Below are 22,624 nucleotides of genomic sequence, written 5' to 3'. Positions count from 1 at the left end.
CAAACTTGGGTAACTGAGAGCAACATAATAGACTCTTAGAAGTTTTTAAAATGCAATATGATTCATAATGTCAGTTTACTTGGACCAGAATTATAGTTGCCATAACTGTTTTTCCACTTAGTTAATTAAAACGGTCCTCTGTAGTTTCCTGTTCTACATTTTCATTTGCAAATTGTTTTTTGTAAAATTCCAAATCCAGAAATAACTCAAACCGTCTAATTGTCTGGCTGCAAGACGTGACTGTTGAAGCTTTTGTTTTGCTCTCTCACTTATGTCCTTTGACCCACAGAATGTGGAAAATCGGAGTTTAGAAATATGGCATTAATTCACTTGAAACAAATTAGTGAAATTCAGTTTTATACTGAGGCTTAGTATATTGCTTGAGGATATAGCAAGTAATCATTAAAGTTAATAATGAAAGTCTTGGAAAAATGGCAAGTCTTTTTGTCTTAATTTTTTGTAAATAAATATGCATACTTGTTATAATTTTAGAAAGTATGCATGTTATAGAAAAAACTTAACTATCAAGAAGAGATTACATGTTAACATTTTGATGTATTTCCTTATAGTCATTTTGTTGTGCTTATATTTATAGAACATGTATAATCAACACATATATAGCTGACATTTACTATAAGCTGTATAGCTGAGGTTCTCTCATCTCCCTTCAATCTGTAGAACTGGTTTTAGGAATTTTTTCTTTTTAAAATTTTATTTTATTTTAAAAAAGTGAAATATAATTCACTGTTTTAAGGTGTGTAATTCAGTGTTTTTGGTTTTCACAGGATAGTGCATCCATTGCTGCTATCTAATTCCAGACTTTTTCATCACCTGGATGGACTGTGATTAGAACTAAGTAGACTTTATCTGAAAGGATTTCAAGGAATGGGTTTCCTTTGAGATGAAGGCCCACGGGTTTTCCAGAGGATACTTAATTACTTCTCATTAAAGCCCTTTGGTGGTTCTCCACTGCCCAAAGCATGAAAGCTAAAGTACAGCTCAGTATTCCATGTATCTGGTCCATGCCTAAATCTTTAGCATCATCTTTGCCTATGAGCCCATGAACCATAAGTCCCATCTATACTGAGCTTTGGATAGCTTACCAGTTTTTTTTTTTTTTTTTTTTGTCTTTTTGCTATTTCTTGGGCCGCTCCCGCGGCATATGGAGGTTCCCAGGCTAGGGGTCCAATCGGAGCTGTAGCCACCGGCCTATACCAGAGCCACAGCAACGCGGAATCCGAGCCGCGTCTGCAACCTACATCACAGCTCACGGCAACGCGGATCGTTAACCCACTGAGCAAGGGCAGGGACCGAACCCACAACCTCATGGTTCCTAGTTGGATTCGTTAACCACTGCTCCATGACGGGAACTCCCTGTTTTTTTTTTGTTTTTTTTTTTTAATGCTCTTTAAATACCATTTGGCCCATCCACTGTCCTGCTGGAAAATATCCACATCTTTTAGGATTCAACTAATGGGTCACTCGTCTTATTATCAAACCTTTCTCTTATTCTTCAAGTAGAAATGACTGGTCCTTCTCCTTAGGTTTATACTGTATGTCCTTATTTGGCTGGAATAGTGTAAGTGTACACTTGTTGTCTTAGTATAGTTATTAGTAACAGTCTCTTTCACTCTTAAAAGTATCCTGTTTTAGACAATAAGCTACCAAGGTTATTCTATCTACATGGCCATTTATCATTAAAACTAAAACTTTTCCTTAGACCAGCCTACTTTTATATTTTCCTCTCTTCCTGCAACTCTTAAGTCCCTTGAAGGTAGGGACTGTGTGTTTAACTTCTCCAGCATTTAGGTGATAGAGTATAGTTGGGGCTCAGGAAATACTAAATGGGTAGGCAGAAGGTTGGATGCCTGGGGACTTCAACTAAAGAGAATGGAATATAGAAAAGTCCAGAGGATAGGAAAGTCAAAACATGCAGGATTTTTTTTTTTTGATAGGGTCCATAATGAAGGACTCAAGTTTCAGATTCTCACAGCAGTATTTGGTGCCAGAAGACAGTGGAGCAACTTCTAACAAGCTCTTGAGGAATATAAAGTTGATGTGCTTTGGTGTAGTTTTCTTCAGGGTTTCTTCCTTCCTTTTTCTTTTTCTTTTCCTTCTTTCTTTCTTGCATTTATTTATTTATTTATTTATTTATTTTGGCTGCACCTGTGGCATGTGAAAATTCTTAGGCCAGGGATTGGACCGACACCACCACAGTAACAATGTCAGATCTTTAACCCTCTGAGCCACATGGGAACTCCTCTCAGGCTTCCTAGGGGTTTTTTTGAGCATCTTTTAGCTGTGGGTTTGCAATTTTCACCAAAAGTAGAACATTGTTATGCATTTTTACCCTTCCCTCTGTTGAAGATTTAATAACTAATGTTCTTGTCATTAAAAAAAACCCCAAACTTTTCTTTCTGTCTTTCATTTTGGATAGTTCCTATTGATTTGTCTTCAAGTTCACTAATTTTTTCTTGCAGTGTCTAAATTGCTGTTCGTCCCAACTATGATATTTTTTCACCTCAGGCATAGTTTTCACCTCTGGAAGTTCAATATGAGTCCTTTTTATATCTTCTATGTTTCTGCTTACCTTTTCGAATATATGGAATACTGTTATAAAGCTGTCTTAATATTCTTCCCTGCTAACTCTAATATCTCTCATAGTTTTAGGCCTGTTTTGATTGATTTTTCTTCTTTTTATGAGTTGTATATTTTTGTCTCTTTGCATACTGGGTAATTTTTGATTGGATGTCAGACATTTTGAATTTTCCCTTGTTTGGGGCTTGGTGTTTGTGTATTCCTATAAATATTTTTTAGCTTTGTTTTGAGATGCAGTTAATTTACTTGGAATTAGTTTGTAGCTTTTGAGTCTAGTTTTTAAGCTTTACTACGTGGACTAGAGCAGTCTTTAGTCTAGGAATAATTATTCTCCACTACCGAGACAAGAGCCTTCTGAGTACTCAAATGTCCTATGAGTTTTGAGATTTTTCTAATCTGGCTGGTGGTAACAGGCATTATTCCCAACCTTGGTGAATGCCAGGTGTGATTCTCTGTGAGATTTTTGGGTGTTTGTTTGATAGGCCTTGAGTAGTTTCTTCACATGCATACTCTGTAGAATATTCATGGGGGTCTAGGTGGACTCTAGCCTCATTGGTCTCCCTAGACAGTCTGTCCTATTTTCTCAACTCAGGGAGACTGCTAAGCTCTACTGGGATCCCCCTGCCTTGATTGAAGCTTGGAAAAATCTCCTTGATCAATAAGCTGGGACACTTGTAGGGCTCAAATAGTTTATTTACTGTCTCCTAGGGGTTCCTGTCCTTTGTTGCTGGATGTCCAGTGCCTTGAAGATCATTTCTTCATATATTTTGTCCATATCTTTGGTTGTTTCGGGAAGGAAGGTAAATCTAGGGTCTGTTTTTCCAGTTTGGTCAGAAGAGAAAATCTGTTTTCCCTTCTAAACTAGATTTTATTTGTCTTTAATTTTTATTTATAAGTGTGGTAAAACTATGTAACATAAAATTTACTGTCTTAACCATTTTTAAGGCTACACTCCAGCAGTGTTAATTGTATGCACACTATGTGGCACATCTCCAGAACTTTTTTATCCTGTAAAACTTATACTCTATATCAGTTAAATAGCTTTCCGTTACCCCTGCCTATATCAGCCACCATTCTACTTCCTATGAATTTAACTGCTTTAGACACCTCATGTAATTGAAATCACATGTAGTACTTGTCTTTTTGTTACTGGGTTAGTTCACTTAGCATTATGTCTTCAGGGTTTATCCATGTTGAAGTGTGTGATAGATTTCCTTCCTTTTCAAGGCCGAATATATTCCATGTACGTATGTGCCACATTTATTTATGCATTCATCTGTTGATGGACATTTGCGTTGCTTCTACCTCTTAACTGTTGGAATAATGATGCTATAAACACCAGTCTACATATAACTCTTCAAGACATCGCCTTTAATTTTTTTGGATATATATACTCAGAAGTGGGGTTTGCTGGATCCTATTGTAGCTCTATTTTTAATTTTTTGAAAGAACTATTATACTTCTCTCCTGGTGGTTGCTCCATTTTACAATCCCATCAACAGTGCAGTCCAGTTTTCTTAGCTAGGTTTTAGGCTTAGGTATTTTGTGTTTACCTACTTTTCTGTAACCTCGTGCAGTAGTGGCAGCTGTGGGGAAGGAGGACATTGTGGTGAGGAGGTCATTGAGAAGAACACAGCCTAGGTGCTGGGTCTTTGAATTTCTGGGTTTTGTCTTTCAAAACTGAGTGGATGTTTTCTTCAGCTTCTTGGGAGCCATATTTTATTCCAGTAATGCTCAGATTATTTCTCCAATTCAGCATGGAGTCCTGTAGCCTTTATTTCAAGCAGAAGAGTGTTCTGTTATTTAATTACTCTTCAGTCAGAAGAGGGGGAAAAAAGAAGAAAAGAATAACTACCGAGTTTGCTTCTCTATATTTGAGTGTAATAGTGACAATTACCAAAAAAAAATCTGTCATTTCACAAGTAGGGCTTTTGGGAGTGTAGTGCACTTAGAGCCAAGCTTTGCTATGCCTTTTTGTTTTACCAGAATCTTGGTAGGTAGTTCCCATGGCTGTGAGTTTTTAAAGCTTACTGGTTTATTTATTCCTTTTTACTTGTTTTGTTTGGTTGAAAATAGCTTTTTTTTTTCTTTTTTTCTTTTTTTTTTTTCCTTCTTCATGGCTACATCTGTAGCATGTAGAAGCTCCTGGGCTAGGGGTTGAATCGGAGCTGCAGCTGTGGCCTACACCACAGCCATGGCAACACTGGATCCGAGCTGCAGCTGCAACCTACTCCACAGCTTGCTGCAATGCCAGATCCTTCACACACTGAGCGAGGCCAGTGATCGAACCCACATCCTCACAGAGACAACATTGGGTTATTAATGCACTGAATCACAACAGGAACTTTTTCTATAAATTTTCTTTTTTGTTATGTTTAGTGTTCAAAGAAGATATGCATTTACTCATTTTAGCAGGTAATTTAGGAGGGAAATTCTATGATGTCTGCTCTCTGAACCTGGAAGTCCACTTAATTTCCAGCTACACATTTAATAGTTAATTGAAACCTGTTTTTGGTACCACCTTGTTGGCTCATAAAATTCTTAGATACAAGTACTTAAATAAAATACTTCCATTAACAGTTTAAAATAATGAAAATGATTTGGGCCAAGTGTTGGGTTCAAGATGGTAACCATAAATAAATGTCTGTAGCTTAACAGATTTGAGAAAGAAATCAATTGGTATTAATTTCTTAAAACTATAAAATATCTTTATCCTTAATCATTGTGTTCTTTGTAATTTTAGATGGTTGTGTGTGGATATTCTGTCATGAAATTAGCTAACAAAAGCTCTGCTTAGTTTCCTAGGGGAAAAATGAGGAAAGAAAAATAACTTTAGGTTAAACCCTATTATTAAGAGTTAAAATTTTATAAAATACTACAGTATATACCTATAATTACCCTTAAATGTCCTTTATCTCTTTTCTCTCAGAGTGCAGAATTTAAGTTCTTTTCACTTAATGGCTGTGATATGGAATATATATTCTCTTACCTGTTCCCTTTAGTTATAGTAGAGAGATATGAAACCAAGAAAGACCATATGGTCACATGGGGATTTCATATATAGTAAGGGCATCATTTATGGCTGTAGACTTTATGGTTAAAATAAGTGGCGTATAACAAAATTTAAAGCAATAATGATTTAACAAAATTAATTTTTTTAAATATCCCTGATATTTGGAATTTAAAATGTGTAGTCTCTTCCTCCTAATAGTTGTTTGTAATTCAAACATAAAATGTAGCATAGTAATTTTAATATAAAAAATATAATGAGGTGATGTCATTATTGTAGTATAGAATAAATTCATGATTAGGATTTTTGGGTTGCTGACAGTCTATTGATTTGATTTGCATATAAGTGTGTTCATTTTGAAATTTCATCAAGTTGTATATGATTTTGTGTTTTCTGTGTAAATGTTATATTTTAACCAAACTAAAGAAATTGCTATTAAAGTATGAATAAGCTTACTTTCTTTTCTTTTTCAAGGAAATGATTATTGACAGAGTAAATGGACTGGCTGTTCCTAGATATTTGATATATGACATAATTAAATTCAATGTAAGTACCTTTTGTAATTTATAAAATAAAAATTGTCACTGAGGTAATTGACTTTTAACAAATAAAAAATGTTACTGCCTTAGATATAATAGGAAAGAAAAATGATGCCTCTTTCAAGTTACTCATTTGATACCTTGTAAATACTGGTATATCTTTTCTTTCTCTTTATTGCCTAATACTTTGCACATTTCTTTGCCTTTGGATTCTTTAGGAACTTGGAATGTAAAAAACCCCTATAAGTTTAACTGTGATAACACTTTCCATTTTGTAAAATAGAAAGTTTTCCATTTTAGTTACCCTGTACTCAATTAAAAAAGTCTCCAGGAGTTCCCATTGTGGCTCAGTGGTAGCAAATCTGACTAGTATCCATGAGGACGTGGGTTCCATCCCTTGCCTTGCTCAGTGGGTTAAGGAGCTGTGTTATAGAGCTGTGGTATAGATTGCAGATGTGGCTTGGTTCTGGTGTTGCTGTGGCTATGGTGTAGGTCAGCAGCTACAGCTCCAATTGGACTCCTAGCCTGGGAACTTCCATATGCTACAGGTGCAGCCCTAAAAAAAAAACAAAAACAAAAAAACCCCAAAAAACTCCAAATTTTATTGTTGTCTGTAACTTAAAAAAAGTCAACAGAAACTATGAGTGTTGACTGTAACATGGAGGCACAAATATGTTATTCCTACAAGTAGGAAACTTTAAAAACAAAATATAAAATTGCCTGTTGTAAATAGATAAAAAGAAATAGGAATTAATATTCTCAACCCATTTTCTAGTTTTAGATGCCTGTTAATGTTTTTTTTTCCTGTTAATGTTTAATTATAGTATGAATGACCAAATTACTTAGGCAGTACAAGATGACTTCTGTAAATGCAAGGAGTTTTTTCAGTGGTGTATATCCATGAAAGGGTATAATCATTCCTCTTGACATGTTGTTCTAATTGCATAACCACTTAGTATTCAAAACAGACTGGAAGCAATTAAGAATTCTGGGATTAAAAGTGTTAAGTTTCAAGATTTTGAAGATTTGTAACAAAATTTTTATTTATTTATTTATTATTTATTTATTTTTTGTCTTTTTGCTATTTCTTGGGCCGCTCCCACGGCATATGGAGCTTCCCAGGCTAGGGGTCCAGTCGGAGCTGTAGCCCCTGGCCTACGCCAGAGCCACAGCAACTCGGGATCTGAGCCGCGTCTGCAACCTACACCACAGCTCATGGCAACCCACTGAGCAAGGGCAGGGACCGAACCCGCAACCTCATGGTTCCTAGTCGGATTCGTTAAGCACTGTGCCACGACGGGAACTCCTGTGACAAAATTTTTTTTTAAATTTTTTTTTAATTTTTTTTATTTTCCCACTGTACAGCAAGGGGGTCAGGTTATCCTTACATGTATACATTACAATTATATTTTTTCCCCCACCCTTTGTAACAAAATTTTTAAAAAGCTCTTTTTTGGGGTGTTATATTTTATTTTATTACTATGATTTTCTTTCTTTTTATGGGCACACCGGTGGCATATGGAAGTTCCCAGGCTAGGAGTCAAATTAGAGCTGTCACTGCCAGCCTATGTCACCCCTACGGCAATGCCAGATCGGAGCCACATCTGCAGCCTCCAGTGGAGCTTGTGGCAACGCTGGATCCTTAACCCACTGAGCAAGGCCAGGGATCAAACCCGCACCTTCTCAGACACTATATGTCGGGTTCTTAATCTGCCGAGGCACAGAAGGAACTCTAGGGGTATACATTTTAAATTACAGTATTAAAATTCAGGATTGTATTAATCCAGATTACTTTTTCCTGGAAATTTTCAATCAATATACCGTGTTTTTTGTTGAATTTTTGTATTTCAAACAGGTTTAAATTTAAAAGACTAAAGTCAGAAACCGTTTTAATTTTATTCTGTTTGTGACTCCTATATTCCTCAAAAGTGCAATGAGTTCCAGAATTGTCTAACTCTTATCACAGATCTTGAAACAGTGTTCACTGGCCCATAACAAGACGTAAAGGGTAGAAGTGGCCTTGTTTCTTTGAGAATGGGGGTGCACTGTCTCCTTTGCCTCCTGATAACAAGCTCGGCTTTAATATTGTTCAGTAGATTCCGTTTTTAGCCTGGGGGCTTTGCCTTAGATAACAGCTTTGTAATTCTTTAAAAAATTATGAAAAATTTCAGTATGCACAAAAATAGAGAATAATATAAGAAATACTCATATACTGATCTCCAGATTTATTGAAGTTTAATATTCTGCCATTTTTACATGACTTTCTTTTTTTGGGGGGGGTATAATACTATTTTACTAACACTGAAAATTTCACTGACAATGCTGGATTCTTAAAATAGACATGGAGAGAGCTTTAAGGGTGCAATATGAAACACAGCACATGACATACTAACAAAATTTAAGAGGTGGTATAACTGTACCTCTGTACACAAGTATGGGGACAAGCCCTACAAGGAGAAGAAAAGCTCAAGACTCAACAGAGGTCCTTGGTTGCTGACAGAATCTCGCCTTGAGTTCAGACGTAAGGCACACCAAGGAGTTTGCCAGTTTACAAAGGCCACTGACTTCAGGACCGACAATAAAGGTATTGGAAAGAAGTGATTCAAGGTTGTGGGGGTCTGGTCTGAAACTGGCTAGGTTAGTTGGGGCCTGTTGCAGCTCAAGTCTAGGATCAGTAGATAGAATAGTTCACAAATTCTGAAATCGCTGGTTTTCAAACAAGTTCCTAAGATGTTCTTCCCAAACAGAGACTTTCTTTTTAATAAGAAATAAATCATTATAGATTTAGTGGAATTTTCTTGTGCACACCTCTCTCATTCCTTTTTTTTTTGTCTTTTTTAGGGCCATACCTGTGGCACATGGAGGTTCCCAGGCTAGGGGTCGAATTGGAGCTATAGCTGCCGGCCTACACCACAGCTACAGCAATGCAGGATCTGAGCCATGTCTGTGACCTATATCACAGCTCATGGCAATGCGAGATCCTTAACCCACTGATCGAGGCCAGGGATCAGACCCACATCCCTATGGATGCTAGTCAGGTTCGTCTCCGCTGAGCCATGACATTCTTGATCTTCTCCAGAATCAGCTTCTGCCCTGAATTTGGTGTTTATTTTTTCCATGAGTGTTTTTAATACCTTCACTACCTATGTGTAGATCTATAAAATGTATGCAGTGTGTTCTTTTGCAAGGTTTCTAATGTTACATAAATGTCATTGGACTGTACTATGGTATCCAGCGTTTGCTCCACCTTATTTTGTTGAGATTTATTTGTATTAATATATATAGATCTAGTTTACTCACTTTAGTTCCTGTTGCATGCTACATTGTATAAATATACAAAATTTATCTTTTTTCCAGTTGATGAACATTTGGGTCTCCATATTTTGCTGTTATACTACTATTGTATGGAATACAGTATTTTTTATCTACTTTTTGTTTTGCATATATGTCCAAGTTTCTCTAGGACAGTTCTCATTTTGGGAGTGTGATCACCGGGGAGGTATTTATTTAAAATCCAGTTCCTCATCTCTAAATCATGGAAATTCTCATTAAATTGGCAGCTTCAGCTTTTTTGTCGTGTTGCTAAATTCCCCTCAGAAGTAGTTGTGCCACTTTATGCACAGTTGATACTATCAGACATTAAGATTGTTACCAATTGGAGTTCCCATCGTGGCACAGCAGAAACGAATCCGACTAGGAACCATGAGGTTGAGGGTTCAATCCCTGGCCTTACTCAGTGGGTTAAGGATCTGGCATTGCCATGAGCTGTGGTGTAGGTCCCAGATGTGGCTTAGATCTGGTGTTGCTGTGGCTGTGGTGTAGGCCGGCAGCTATAGCTCCGATTAGACACTTAGCCTGGGAACCTCCATATGCCACAGGTACAGCCCTAAAAAAGAAAAAAAAAACAACAAAAAAAAACATTTTTGCCAATTGGATTGTTTTAATTTACTTTTCTCTGATAATTAATGAAGTTAAGCATCCTTTGTGTTTATTTTTACTTGTTTGAATTTTCTTTTGTGATTTAATTACAAGTTTGAATAATTTTATAATAGTTATCTTGCCTGGATTTTAATCCTTTCTTAGGTGTATATGTAGCAAACAATATGTTTTCCAAATTAATATCTGTTGTGCAGGAGTTTTTCATCTTAGTGAAATCAGACTCACTAGATCTCAGAATTTTGCTTTTGTGTCTTGTTTAGGAAATTTGTATTTTGCTGTAAAAAATGATTAATTTATACTTTTTATCTCTAGGTCTATAATCGTTCATTCAGTAAGCATTTGTTTAGTGCCTATTACCATATTTCATTTATTTTAAAGTCACATTTTTTTCACATTTCTGATATTAGGTTATATTCATAATTGAAAGCATCATATATTTAATTCTTTAATTTACTATGGAGTTTTCATTGATGGTTAACCATTCTATTTTGGATCACCAAAATAAAGGTCGTTATTCAAAAAAAATCTTTGAAATAATAGTTTAAAACTTTTCAGTTCCTTAGTTTATTATTTTCTCCAGCAAGAATTTCATTGATAATTTTTTTATATGTCAAGTGTTGTTCTTGGTATTAAGTATATACAGATGAATAGGACATAATTTCTTGCCTTCAGGGAATTCCTACTTAAGTGCACTGACCTCTGAAGAAGGCTACTCCCACAAAAGTTTATTGGGATTTGGGGAGAAAATAGGAGAACTTCTGTTTATTCTTAATCTATCAAATCAATTTTTGTCTGTTTTATAACTTACAGTTGTGCATGTTGCAATTTATTAAAATTAATTTGCATGTGTCATAAACAATTGTTAGGATATATGTTTAGATTGGACACAAAACCCAAAGAAATTCTCGGACCACTCGTCTTAAAAATGGGAATATAAATGTAAATAAATAATTATAATACCATAAGTATAATGTTAAAGATATATGAAACACGTAGAAGCATATGAGAGGCACTGGAGAGGTGAGAGTGTTTGAGCTTACTCTGGGTATAGTTGAGTCACTGAAGCATGGAATTGCAGATGCAGAAAGTGATACAGAATAATCTTGTAGGAGTGCCTTAGAGGTCGGGTGCATTAGATGGTTGTTAGTGTACTTGATGTGTGATGAGGTGAGGGACATAGCAGGAAATGAGAATGAACTGGTAGATTGGGGGCCAGATTACTTGAATAAGGCATTTTGTTTTATTTTATTTTTTCGTCTTTTTGTCCTTTTAGGGCCACACCCACAGCATATGGAGATTCCCTGGCTAGGGGTCTAATCGAGCTGTAGCCACCAGCCTATGCCAGAGCCATAGCAATGCCAGAGCCACAGCAATGCCAGATCCCATCCGCATCTGTGACCTACACCACAGCTCAGGGCAATGCCAGATCATTAACCCACTGAGCAAGGCCAGGGATCAAACCCAAAACCTCATGGTCCCTAGTCAGATTCATTTCTGCTGTGCCATGACAGGAATTCTTGAATAAGGTATTTTAGCTTAGTTCTGCATGTAATAGGACACTGCCGAACCGTTTTAATTATTGGTAATGATAGGATATTACTTTTATTGTTTTGAAAGTTAACTCCACTGGCAACATGATAGTGTTTTGAAGTGAGAAAGAACTTAAAACAGGGAGGCCAGTTAGTCAGTAGTTATTGAGTGCTTCCTGTAGTCTATTCTTTTTTTTTTTTTTTTGTCTTTTGCCATTTCTTGGGCCGCGCCTGCGACATATGGAGGTTCCCAGGCTAGGGGTCCAATCGGAGCTGTAGCCGCCAGCCTATGCCAGAGTAACAGCAACGCGGGATCCGAGCCACATCTGCAACCTACACCACAGCTCGTGGCAAAACCGGATCGTTAACCCACTGAGCAAGGCCAGGGATCGAACCCACAACCTCATGGTTCCTAGTTGGATTTGTTAACCACTGTGCCACGATGGGAACTCCTTTTTTTTTTTTTTTTTTTGTTGCCTGTAGTCTATTCTTGATGATTCAGCATCTGTCTATCAGGAACTTCCTTTATGATAGTCAGCATAGATTTGCAGGTGAACTTGCTTTCAATCCCTCTAGTTGTTTTGTTGAATTTATGGGTATTTTAAAGTAAAAAGTACCTCAGAGGGAATTTAGAGTGTTTATATATATATTTTAAAACAGTTTTTAGACTTTTTATTTCTTAAAATTTCATTTTAACTTTATAGGGGTCTGAATTCATTTAATAAACAAGCCTAGCATTTTAGATTTTTCATCCTCATTGATGACATAGGCACATGGAAAAGATTGCACATGGACTGTGTGGTTATTTACTAACTAGTATTTCCTCAATAAATACTCTTTACAGCTAGTTATATGCCTTTATGTAAAGCAAACATATTCTGCCTCATACTAGCTCTTGCTCACTTTGTCTTGCTCCTAATTCTTTGCTGAGTATCAAAATTGTCATCTTTCCAGAGTTGAGAAAAATCATCCTTTAAGCATATTTAATGTTCACAGCTTAAGCAAGTGTTGCCACCCCTCTGTAAACATCAGGCTGGGTAAATGTTATGTCGAGTAGTATAGATTAGAAAAGAGGAAAGGCAGAAAAGATGAGAAAAATGCATGGAAGAAGGGTGTCCAGTTGCAAAGCAAAGAAGAGGGTGCTTGATATACCATTGAGGTGAGGCTGCTAATCTGAACCATTGCTGTAAACCCAGGTGATGTATTTTGCTATCTTTGCATATTCTACTACCCTTACCTTATAGGAAAGTGTGTTTTTTATTTCATGGTTCAAACTTTATATAATTTATCTAATATCTTCCACTTCTTTATGGCTATAAAATGTTAGCACTTTAAACAAAAAACTTTTAGCAGAAGTTTTGTTATGGGTGACTTTTTCGCTTGTTTTGGTGTTCTGTTTATATATTTTCCTGAACTACATGGATTTCAGGTTTTACTTAGGTTTTATTAATTTGTATAAGTAATAAAAATGATTAGTAGGTGTATTAATACTTTAATTTGGATGTGAAAACATTAAATCAGTTTATATTAGAGGAGAGTTTTACCGTTTTCCCACAATATTTTACATATTTATAATTAAAATAAACAACTGTATGTAGGTGCCTGCATTTGTATGTTTAACCATGCTTTTATCATTAGCCAAATTAATTATCAGGGCTGGCGCATAGGGTAGTGCAGGCTGTACACTGGGCAACTCCAAAGGATGCTGTTTACATAGATTACTGTGTATAGTATGACAGCTTTGATAGTAATGCTGATAAAATAGTCTTTATTGCTGAAATTTAAATAATTGTCTCATTTAATTCAGGCACAACCAGTTGGAGATTGTGATTTTAATATTCGTCTGCAATGTATAGAACGAGAAATAATAAGTCCTCGACATGAAAAGATGAAGGCAGGACTCATTGACAAAACACAGGAACCATTTAGTGTCAGAAACAAGCCATTTTTTGACATCTATACTTCAAGAAAGGTAAAGTTTTCTAATTAGTACTTACAGTGTATCAAATTTCAGCTTGCAAAAGAAATATGAATGATATTTAGCTACTTATCTTGATTTTTCAAGAAATTACTTGAATATAGCACTGTTTTGGACAAATGTGTAATTCCTAGGGCTGCTTTTTAGTAAGTTTTTTTTTTAATTGAAGTATAGTTGATTTACAGTGTTGTGTTTCAGGTGTGCAGCAGAGTGATTCAGATATATATGTGTGTGTATAGATTCAGAGATATATATATATTTATAGATTCATATATGTGTGTATATATATATATACACACACACACACTTTTTCAGCTTCTTTTCCATTATAGGTTATTACAAGATATTGAATAGTTACAATATTGATATTACAATACAAGATATTACATGTAATATTCAATATGAATATGAATATTGAATATTACAAGATATTGATATAGTTCTTCGTGTTATACAGTAGGTCTTTATTTTATTTTAGTAAAATTCTTAGTGATGGAATTTCAAGTAGGTAACATTTCTCATAGTGGTTATTTATTTATTGTCTTTTTTTGCTATTTCTTGGGCCACTCCTGTGGCATATGGAGGTTCCCAGGCTAGGGGTCCAATCGGAGCTGTAGCCACTGGCCTATGCCAGAGCCACAGCAACACGGGATCCGAGCCACGTCTGCAACCTACATCACAGCTCATGGCAACGCCGGATCGTTAACCCACTGAGCAAGGGCAGGGACCGAACCTGCAACCTCATGGTTCCTAGTCGGATTCGCTAACCACTGCGCCACGATGGGAACTCCTCATAGTGGTTTTTGATTCATGATTGTTGGTTCATATAATGTTTTTTAAAAAGCTGTAAATAGCGTAGAATTATGTAGAGTGAAAAATCACTCGTTAGGCCTTCTGAAGCTCAACAGTGTTTGGTACATAGCCTCATGTGAAAAATTAGTTTATATATATATAATGTATATACGTACACATGGAAGGTTTTCTTTTGTTATTTATTTTTGTTGTTTTGACACTGAAAATTCACCATACTAGATATTCCGGGACTTATTTCACTCCACAATATGACTTGGAAATAGTTCCATGTCATGCAAAGAGATTTGCCACCACCATTTTTAACTGCTGCATAGTAATAGACAGTAAAGATGCACCAGGGAATTATTATATTTTGGAGGAGGGCTGGTTATTATAGCATAATATAGAAAATATAGCAACATAAGCAGTTGCATGTTTCGAACCATTTTCTAGTATAATCTTATGTTAGATGAGATTTTTGTTGTATTTTAACTGCTTCTGCTGAAGTTCACTCAATTTGGTATTAACCCTTGGAGATAATATTAGCAGTAATACCATCAATGTTGAATGCCTGTCATTTTCCCCCAACAAATACAAATATATCATTCTACTTTCTTTTTTTTTCCAATTTAATTAATTAATTAATTAATTTATTTGTTTTTGTCTTTTTGCCATTTCTTGGGTGGCATATGGGAGGTTCCCAGGCTAGGGGTCTAATCGGAGCTGTAGCCCCTGGCCTACGCCAGAGCCACAGCAACGCGGGATCCGAGCCGTGTCTGCCACCTACACCACAGCTCACGGCAACGCGGATCGTTAACCCACTGAGCAAGGGCAGGGACCGAACCCGCAACCTCATTGTTCCTAGTCGGATTCGTTTACCACTGCGCCACAACGGGAACTCCCTCATTCTACTTTCATTAATATTTTGCCTAATGCCTACTTGACATAGGACTGTTGGTTGACTTCTGGTGCCATGGTCTTTCCACAGTCCACTGCTTGCCCTTTGTGTCTATTTTGGCAGCAGGAATATTACAGGAATGCCTTTAAGAGCCTGTGCCCTTCTTTGCCTTGCCCATTCAGTAGGGTAAGGATAACATCGACACTTACCATGGGCCACACCCTTAGTAGAAATGTAATTGGAGTTGTGTACTCGTATAGCAATATTTTCTAAATTATGAATACAGTGTAAAAATTGAGCAGAGGCCAGATTGTTTCAGTTTGCATTTTTTAAGCTAATTTGACAGCTATTTATCATAATTCAGAGGTCAGCATTTAGAAAAGGTATCTTAGTATAGTTTATTAATCAAAACGAGTGTTGCTTAGAAATGCTTAGAGAAGTGTTGTTTAGGGATCTAAAGTAGTTAACAACTCATGTAGTTTTTCACTAGAAAAACATGATGCTCTTACATTTTTCTTTATAGTTAACTTATGTAATAACCCCCTTTGAAATCATTGTAGGATATTCTTTTTTTAAAAAGCAGTTCTAATATTTGGAATTTTAAATATAATTCCCCTCTTTCCCCTTTTAAGTTTTTACTTTTATTTTTTGTTCTCTTTTTACTAAAGTGTAAAGTTATGGAATACAGAGGAAAAGCACATTTTACAGCAGAGTTGTTCTAAAGAGTAAGACTGTAGTAACATCACTTAGAGAATTGCAGCTATAGTTGACAGATAATTACTCTAGAAATTCTTATTATTTTTCTCTTTGTTAAGGGGAATTGTAAAATAGTGATATGAATGATAAAACATTTGTTAGAGAAATATGTCTTTTTTATGAAGAAGGCTAGATTTTTGTGGTTTTAAACAAAATTTACAACTATGAAAAATGCATATGTTTTGGTAGAAAATAATAGACTCTTATTTCTATTTATGAAACCTTGAAGATAACTTTGATTTTAGGACTTTATTTTTTGCTTTTTATAGGGCTGCACCTGTAGCATATGGAAGCCCCTAGGCTAGGGGTCAAATCGGAGCTATAGCTGCTAGACTACACCACAGCCACAGCAACTCGGGATCCGAGCCACACCTGCGACCTATACCACAGCTCATGGCAACACCAGATCCTTAACCCTCTGAGCAAGGCCAGGGATCAAACCCTCATCCTCATGGATACTAGTTGGATTCATTTCCCCTGAGCCAACATGGGAGCTCCTGTAAACAAGCTTTTCATTTTGTCTAACTTGTTCCATCAAACTAGTGAAGGGATAATGAGTTGTTCAGTTTTTAACTTAATATACAAACATGGATGTTGGAATACAGCATCCTGAATAGTAATAAGTAGCAGTTTCTTAAATTACAATTTTATTTTCATTTCCAGTATGAAGGCCAATTAAAAAAGGATTATTTGAAAAGATTAAATACAGTTAACAAAATTTTAAAAGTCAAACAGCAGGTAGTTTCTATTTGTCATCTTCTCAGAAAAATAACCATTGCTATTAACATTTATTTTATTTTATTTTTTTTTTGTCTTTTTGCTATTTCTTGGGCCGCTCCTGCGGCATATGGAGGTTCCCAGGCTAGGGGTCCAATCGGAGCTGTAGCCACCAGCCTACGCCAGAGCCACAGCAACACGGGATCCGAGCCGCGTCTGCAACCTACACCACAGCTCACAGCAACGCCGGATCGTTAACCCACTAAGCAAGGGCAGGGACCGAACCCGCAACCTCATGGTTCCTAGTCAGATTCGTTAACCACTGCGCCACAACGGGAACTCCGCTATTAACATTTAATGTATCCATCACAATTTCTTTATGCATATACAAGCAAATACATTTATTTATATTTTTACCACGCTCCACTCTTTCCCAAGAGATGATTCTTAACACCCTTTTCTGTACTTTGCTTTTTTTAAACAATTTATCTAGAGGCCCCTGGCTCTACTCTTGGTATGTAGAGATTGCTGTCAGTTTTTTTTTAAATAGATGCACAGATTTCTATCTTATCAGTGTACCATAATTTACTTAACTATTCCATCTTTTGCATCTTTGTAAAAAATAAGTCCTTGTGTATGCCTGGGTCTATTGCTAGACACTCTGTCCTGTGCCCTTGATATATTTGTCTGTGTTTGTGTAGTGCTGTATTGTTTTGATTTCTTTTGTTTATAATAAATCTTGAAACCAGACAGAATTAATCTTCCAGTTTTGTATTTTTCCTTTTCTTTTTTTTCTGTTTTAGGGCTGCACTTACGGCATATGGAGGTTCCCAGGCCAGGGGTCTCATTGGAGCTACAGCTGCCAGCCTATGCCACAGCCACAGCAATGCAGGATCTGAGCCGCGTCTGTGTCCTACACCACAGCTCACGGCAACACTGGATCCTTAACCCACTGAGCAAGGCCAGGAATCAAACCCACAACCTCATGGTTCCTAGTCAGATTTGTTTCCACTGCGCCATGATGGGAACTCCTGTACTTCTTTTTTAAAGTTGTTTTGGCCTTTGTGTTTTCATGGAATTCTCTTGATGTATTTTGTCATTGTATGTAATAACTTTTCAGTTGATTCTCTTGGATTTTTCTTGGTGTTCAGTCATATTAAGTGTAAATTGGCATTCTCATCTACTTCAGTTGCATGCAAGTACAGTTTTAAGTTGGAGTAGTAGTTATAGGGATCCTTGTCTTATTCCTGATTTCAATGGGAGTGCTTCTAGTGTATCTTTAAAGTATAGATGTTTTCTTTGACTCTGAAATCTTTTTTTACTAGATTTGACAAGTGTATGTTTGTTTTACTGAGTCGTTTTACTTTTTAATCAACAATAGGTCTTCAGTGTTGTCAAATGGCTTTTTATCTATTATAGCTAGAATACTAGTTTTTTTCCTGCCTTCATTTATTTTATAAATTAAATGAAAATCTGTCCTAACACTGAAGCTTTCTTTTGTTCCTGAGATAAGCCTTACTTTGTTTTAATATGTTATTATTATTAATTAAATTTTTGAAAAGACTTTAATTTTTTTAGAGCAGTCTTAGGCTTAAAACAAAATTGAAGGAAAGTTATAAAGACCCCTCGTATACTTCCTGCCACCACACATCCCCAGCTATTTCCTTTGGTAAACTCCCCATTTTTAACTTTTCATATGACAAAGCCTGAATTTGGGTTATTTCCCATTTGCAAAATTCTGTTTCTGCTAAGTTATTTCTATTGGGTTGTCTTTCTGCATCTTCCGCTTGTCTGCTTCTCTCAATTCCATGCTTTTGCCTTAGGGGTAGTTAGTTATGTTCCTTGAAGGGTTGTATGTAGATAGGATTTAGTCAAAGAACATGAAAGGAATCAATCTTGAATGGCTATAAGAAGTTATACTTGATTCAAAAAAATAAGCAAGACTATCCTCTTCTTTCATCTCACACACTTCAATTGAAAAAGAAAAAAAACCTAATAATCTCTTAAAAGTTTCTAGCAATAAGTTTATTACTTTTCTCTGCTTGGAGTCATTTTCCTTTCTCATGTCTGGTTTGACTGCTTTATTACAATTCTGTAGAAAATATTTTTATAATGATTGTTTATTGCTGTTTTGAAAGTAAAATATTTGATATGCAGCATGAAAGAGTAATAAATGTGGAGATCTCCTTTCTAGTAACTGTTGGGAGGATTAAAGAGAGAATTATGAAAGTTATTTTTTAATACATTTAATTTTTCAAGGGCATGTAATCATCTAGTTTAATAAGGATTTTATAAATATTCATCTGTTATTTTCCTGCGTACTTTACTAGGTAGGAGATTTGAGTTTTATGTATATAAATCTGGCATTCAGATTTATTTTCTAGGTATTGACTGACTTCTCTTTCTTTTCTTGTTTTATCCTTACATATAAATCTATCATTCTTAAGTGTTTGTCTAAGACCAGTGGTTCATAAAGAAAATCTAGCCATAATGTTTGTTACTTACATATACAAGTGTTATGTGACTTTATCAGTGTTGTATTGTTTGTGTCATAGTAAAAGAGAAAGTACCTTTGAAAATTTGTTATTGCAACTGTAGTCCAAGAGAAGAAAAAACCTTTGCTGAAATGTGAAGATCTGTTCTTCACACAAGTAGAGGTTTTCAATGATTATGCCTAATTTTTATGTAATTACAGATATAATGGCAAAACAATTTTGGTTTAAAGGGAGACACAAGATAAAATGAGGGTAACTTTATTCTCATATTTCTGGTGTTCAGTTTTATATTATCTAGTCTATTAATAATGTCATTCATCATTGAAATTAAGTATGGCCTGATGGATCCTTTCAGTCTCATTCATTTACCATTTCTGAGGAGAATTTAAGAAAACCACAGTGATGTATAATAAAGAGAATTCTTAATTGCTTTTGTATAGTGAGCCTCAAGATTTATTGTCCTAGGAAACTTCTTTTGGGGTAGTAAATCTTGTGCACTGAAACATGAAGACCTCATTATATCTGATGCTGAATATACTTTAAACTTCTGTGGACTCACAATTGTAGCATGGGGAAATTTCTATATGTTTGCTCAGTATAACAGCTTAATAATTTTTTTTTTTTTTTTTTTTTACAGTTAACATTTAGGAAATAGGTATAGGGGATTCAGAAGAAAAAAAATGATAGTTGGTCTCTAAAGTGATTAGGAGGCAGTTTTTTTTTTCTAAAAAACCTGATGGATTAATTGTTCTAACCAATGTGGTTGTGAATTTACTGCTGGTTAACAAAGGCTTAGGGTTGTTTTGTTTTTGTTTTTTCTTTTTACAACTGCACCTGTGGCATATGGAAGTTCCCAGGCTAGGGGTTGAATTGGAGCTGCAACTGCCAGTCTATGCCACAGTCATGGCAATTCCGCATCCATGGACCTACACCATGACCTGCAGCAACATCAGATCCTTAGCCCACTGTGCAAGTCCGGGGATTAAATCCTCATCCTCATGGATGCTAGTTGGGTTCTTAACCCACTGAGCCACAATGGGAACTCCAAGAGCATAGGATTGACTTATTACGTAAGTGGTTTCAAATTCAACTGAACATTTTTTTTTAAAGTATGTGACTCTCATCAATGTAAGCTAATACTTTGGTATTAATGTCTGACCTAGTAGTTTTATTAGAATTTTAAAATGAAAGACTGAAGTTAAATAATCGGTTTTGCCTTTTCCAGTAGCATTGTGAAGCTTCTCTTGTGACTTTCTTTAAACCTGCAATATATGTTTCAGTTCTCCCCCAAGAACTGAAAAGGTGGTTCTAAATACATGGAAAAAATACATGGAAAAAAATTATGAATGGCTTTTGAAGCCTGGTTGTGAAAATGTAATTTTTGGAGTGGATTAGGAAAGCCGGGAACATATATTATTTAGTTGGGTTGTATTTCTTGGTTATTGAACATACGTCTAGTCATTTTTATGCCCCAGACAGAGCCAGTCTTACCAAAAGTAAAGTATAAAAAACTTACATCATTGTGGAAGGATTGCAATAAAATTTGAAAGTAATTTACAAAATTTCTAAGAAAGTGGACCTGGGATTCCTTATGTGCCTTTACTACTTATGCTAGTAGCAAATATATTCAAATATATATTATATAATGTTTAGTCAGAATATTTAGTCTGTGATGATGACTGGGTGCAGTGAAGCATTGAAGAACTTGATTTGATTGTAGAGTCACAGATTAACTAATCCTAATATGTGGCTTGATCCTCTTTTCTAATTAATTGGGTGTGGTTTTACATTCATGAATATACTTTTAGAATTCCTTCAGAGAAGACTTAAACTCATCATTCTAGCATTCTTACTAAAGCTTAAGATTCTGAAGACAAATACATGGAAAAAAATTATGAATCACAGGTGTGATTCTAGTACACAGAGATTCTTCCTTGACTTCTGATGGGATTAAGGGTGTAATAAGCCCACTGTCTAAGTTGAAAATATCAAAATCTAAGGAGAAAATGCATTTCATACACTCAGCCATCATAGCTTAGCTTAGCTTAGCTTTATATCATCATATCATAGTTTAGCCTAGCCCACCTTAAATGTGCTCAGAACATTTACATTAGTTTGTACTTGGACAGCATTATTCAGCAAAAGACCCTTTTTATAATTGAGTGTTGACTAGCTCATGTAATTTATTGAATACTGTTTCGAAAGTGAAAAACAGAATGGTTATATGGGTACATAATGGTTGTATGTAGGTAAGCTATTTACCCTCATGATTACGTGCCAGCATCTTGAGAGAGGATCATACAGCATTTTGCTAGCCTCAGAATTCAAAATTCAAAGTACAGTTTCTATGGAAGTTTCTGTTGTGACTCACTGGGTTACGAACCTGACTAGTATCCATGAGGATGGGGTTCAGTCCCTGGCCTTGCTCGAGGGTTAAGGATCTAGCATTGCTGCAAGCTGTGGCATAGGTTGCAGATCTAGTTTGGATCCCATGTTGTTGTGGTTATGGTGCAGGCCAGCAGCTGCAGCTCTGATTCAACCCCTAGCTTGGGAATTTCCTTATGCTGCAGGTGCGGCCCTAAAAAGCAAAGCAAAACCAAACCAAACCAAGCCAAACAACCCAACAAAAACCCCTAAGTACAGTTTCTAGTGAATGTTTATTGCCTTTGCACCCTCAGAAAAATTTGTAAGCAGAACCATTCTAAACTGGAGACACTGTGTGTTTTGTTCTGCAGCTTTAAGTAATGGAGTTTCAGAAAGTTATCAGAGAACTCAGTTGTTCAATCAGAACCATGTTTTCTGTTCCTCATTTTACCAAATAAGAGGCTATTAATTATAAGGCTTATTTTATATACCACTGGATTAGACCACTGCCAATTAAAACATGATGTCATTAATTGTAAGATGGGTCTTATTTCAGAGATGTGAAAAGATGTGGGCTGTGAAATAGGCAAGTGTATCTTTCCTGACAGAGTGGGACTCTAATTTTCTCTAGAGTGGGACTCTAATTTTCTCTATGATAGAACATAAAATCGTTTCAAATAAACCAGGTATTTGAATAGATTAGACTGAGATGAGAGCATCTGTTTGTTTTTACTTTTCCACCAACATTTTCCATCAGCCTTGCTTATTTTGTTGAACATGTGTGGAGGGTAGTGGGATATTTAAACAAAGTTTATATGAACATGTGGAATATGGCTGTCTTGAATATGATGTACAGAGGCAACATTTAAGAACAGTAGTCATAATCAGAGCAATATTGTTTAGCTAGTGTTTTCTGGGAAGCAACAGTATACTATTATGATTGAATACCAGAATAGAATATACACGACCCGTGAATTACACGAGAGTTAGGGGCTCTGACCCTCCATGG

At 35.9% G+C, this 22,624-nt stretch overlaps 1 protein-coding gene across 2 annotated transcripts in view; it reads left to right on the top strand.

Annotated features, from left to right (window-relative positions):
• RNGTT (RNA guanylyltransferase and 5'-phosphatase) overlaps nucleotides 1-22,624 on the top strand; it is a 205,861-nt gene that overhangs the window by 69,437 nt on the left and 113,800 nt on the right. For both annotated transcript variants that reach the window (XM_047760902.1, XM_047760913.1), the window contains exons 10-11: nucleotides 6,083-6,154; nucleotides 13,423-13,587. In XM_047760902.1, coding sequence (XP_047616858.1) covers nucleotides 6,083-6,154; nucleotides 13,423-13,587 — 237 coding nt within the window. The remainder of the gene's footprint in view (nucleotides 1-6,082; nucleotides 6,155-13,422; nucleotides 13,588-22,624) is intronic.

The sequence above is a fragment of the Phacochoerus africanus genome, chromosome 2 (genome assembly GCF_016906955.1).
Source record: "Phacochoerus africanus isolate WHEZ1 chromosome 2, ROS_Pafr_v1, whole genome shotgun sequence".
NCBI classification, from domain to species: domain Eukaryota; kingdom Metazoa; phylum Chordata; class Mammalia; order Artiodactyla; family Suidae; genus Phacochoerus; species Phacochoerus africanus.
Note: the sequence above shows the minus strand (reverse complement) of the source record. Positions and strands in the feature narration are given on the sequence as shown.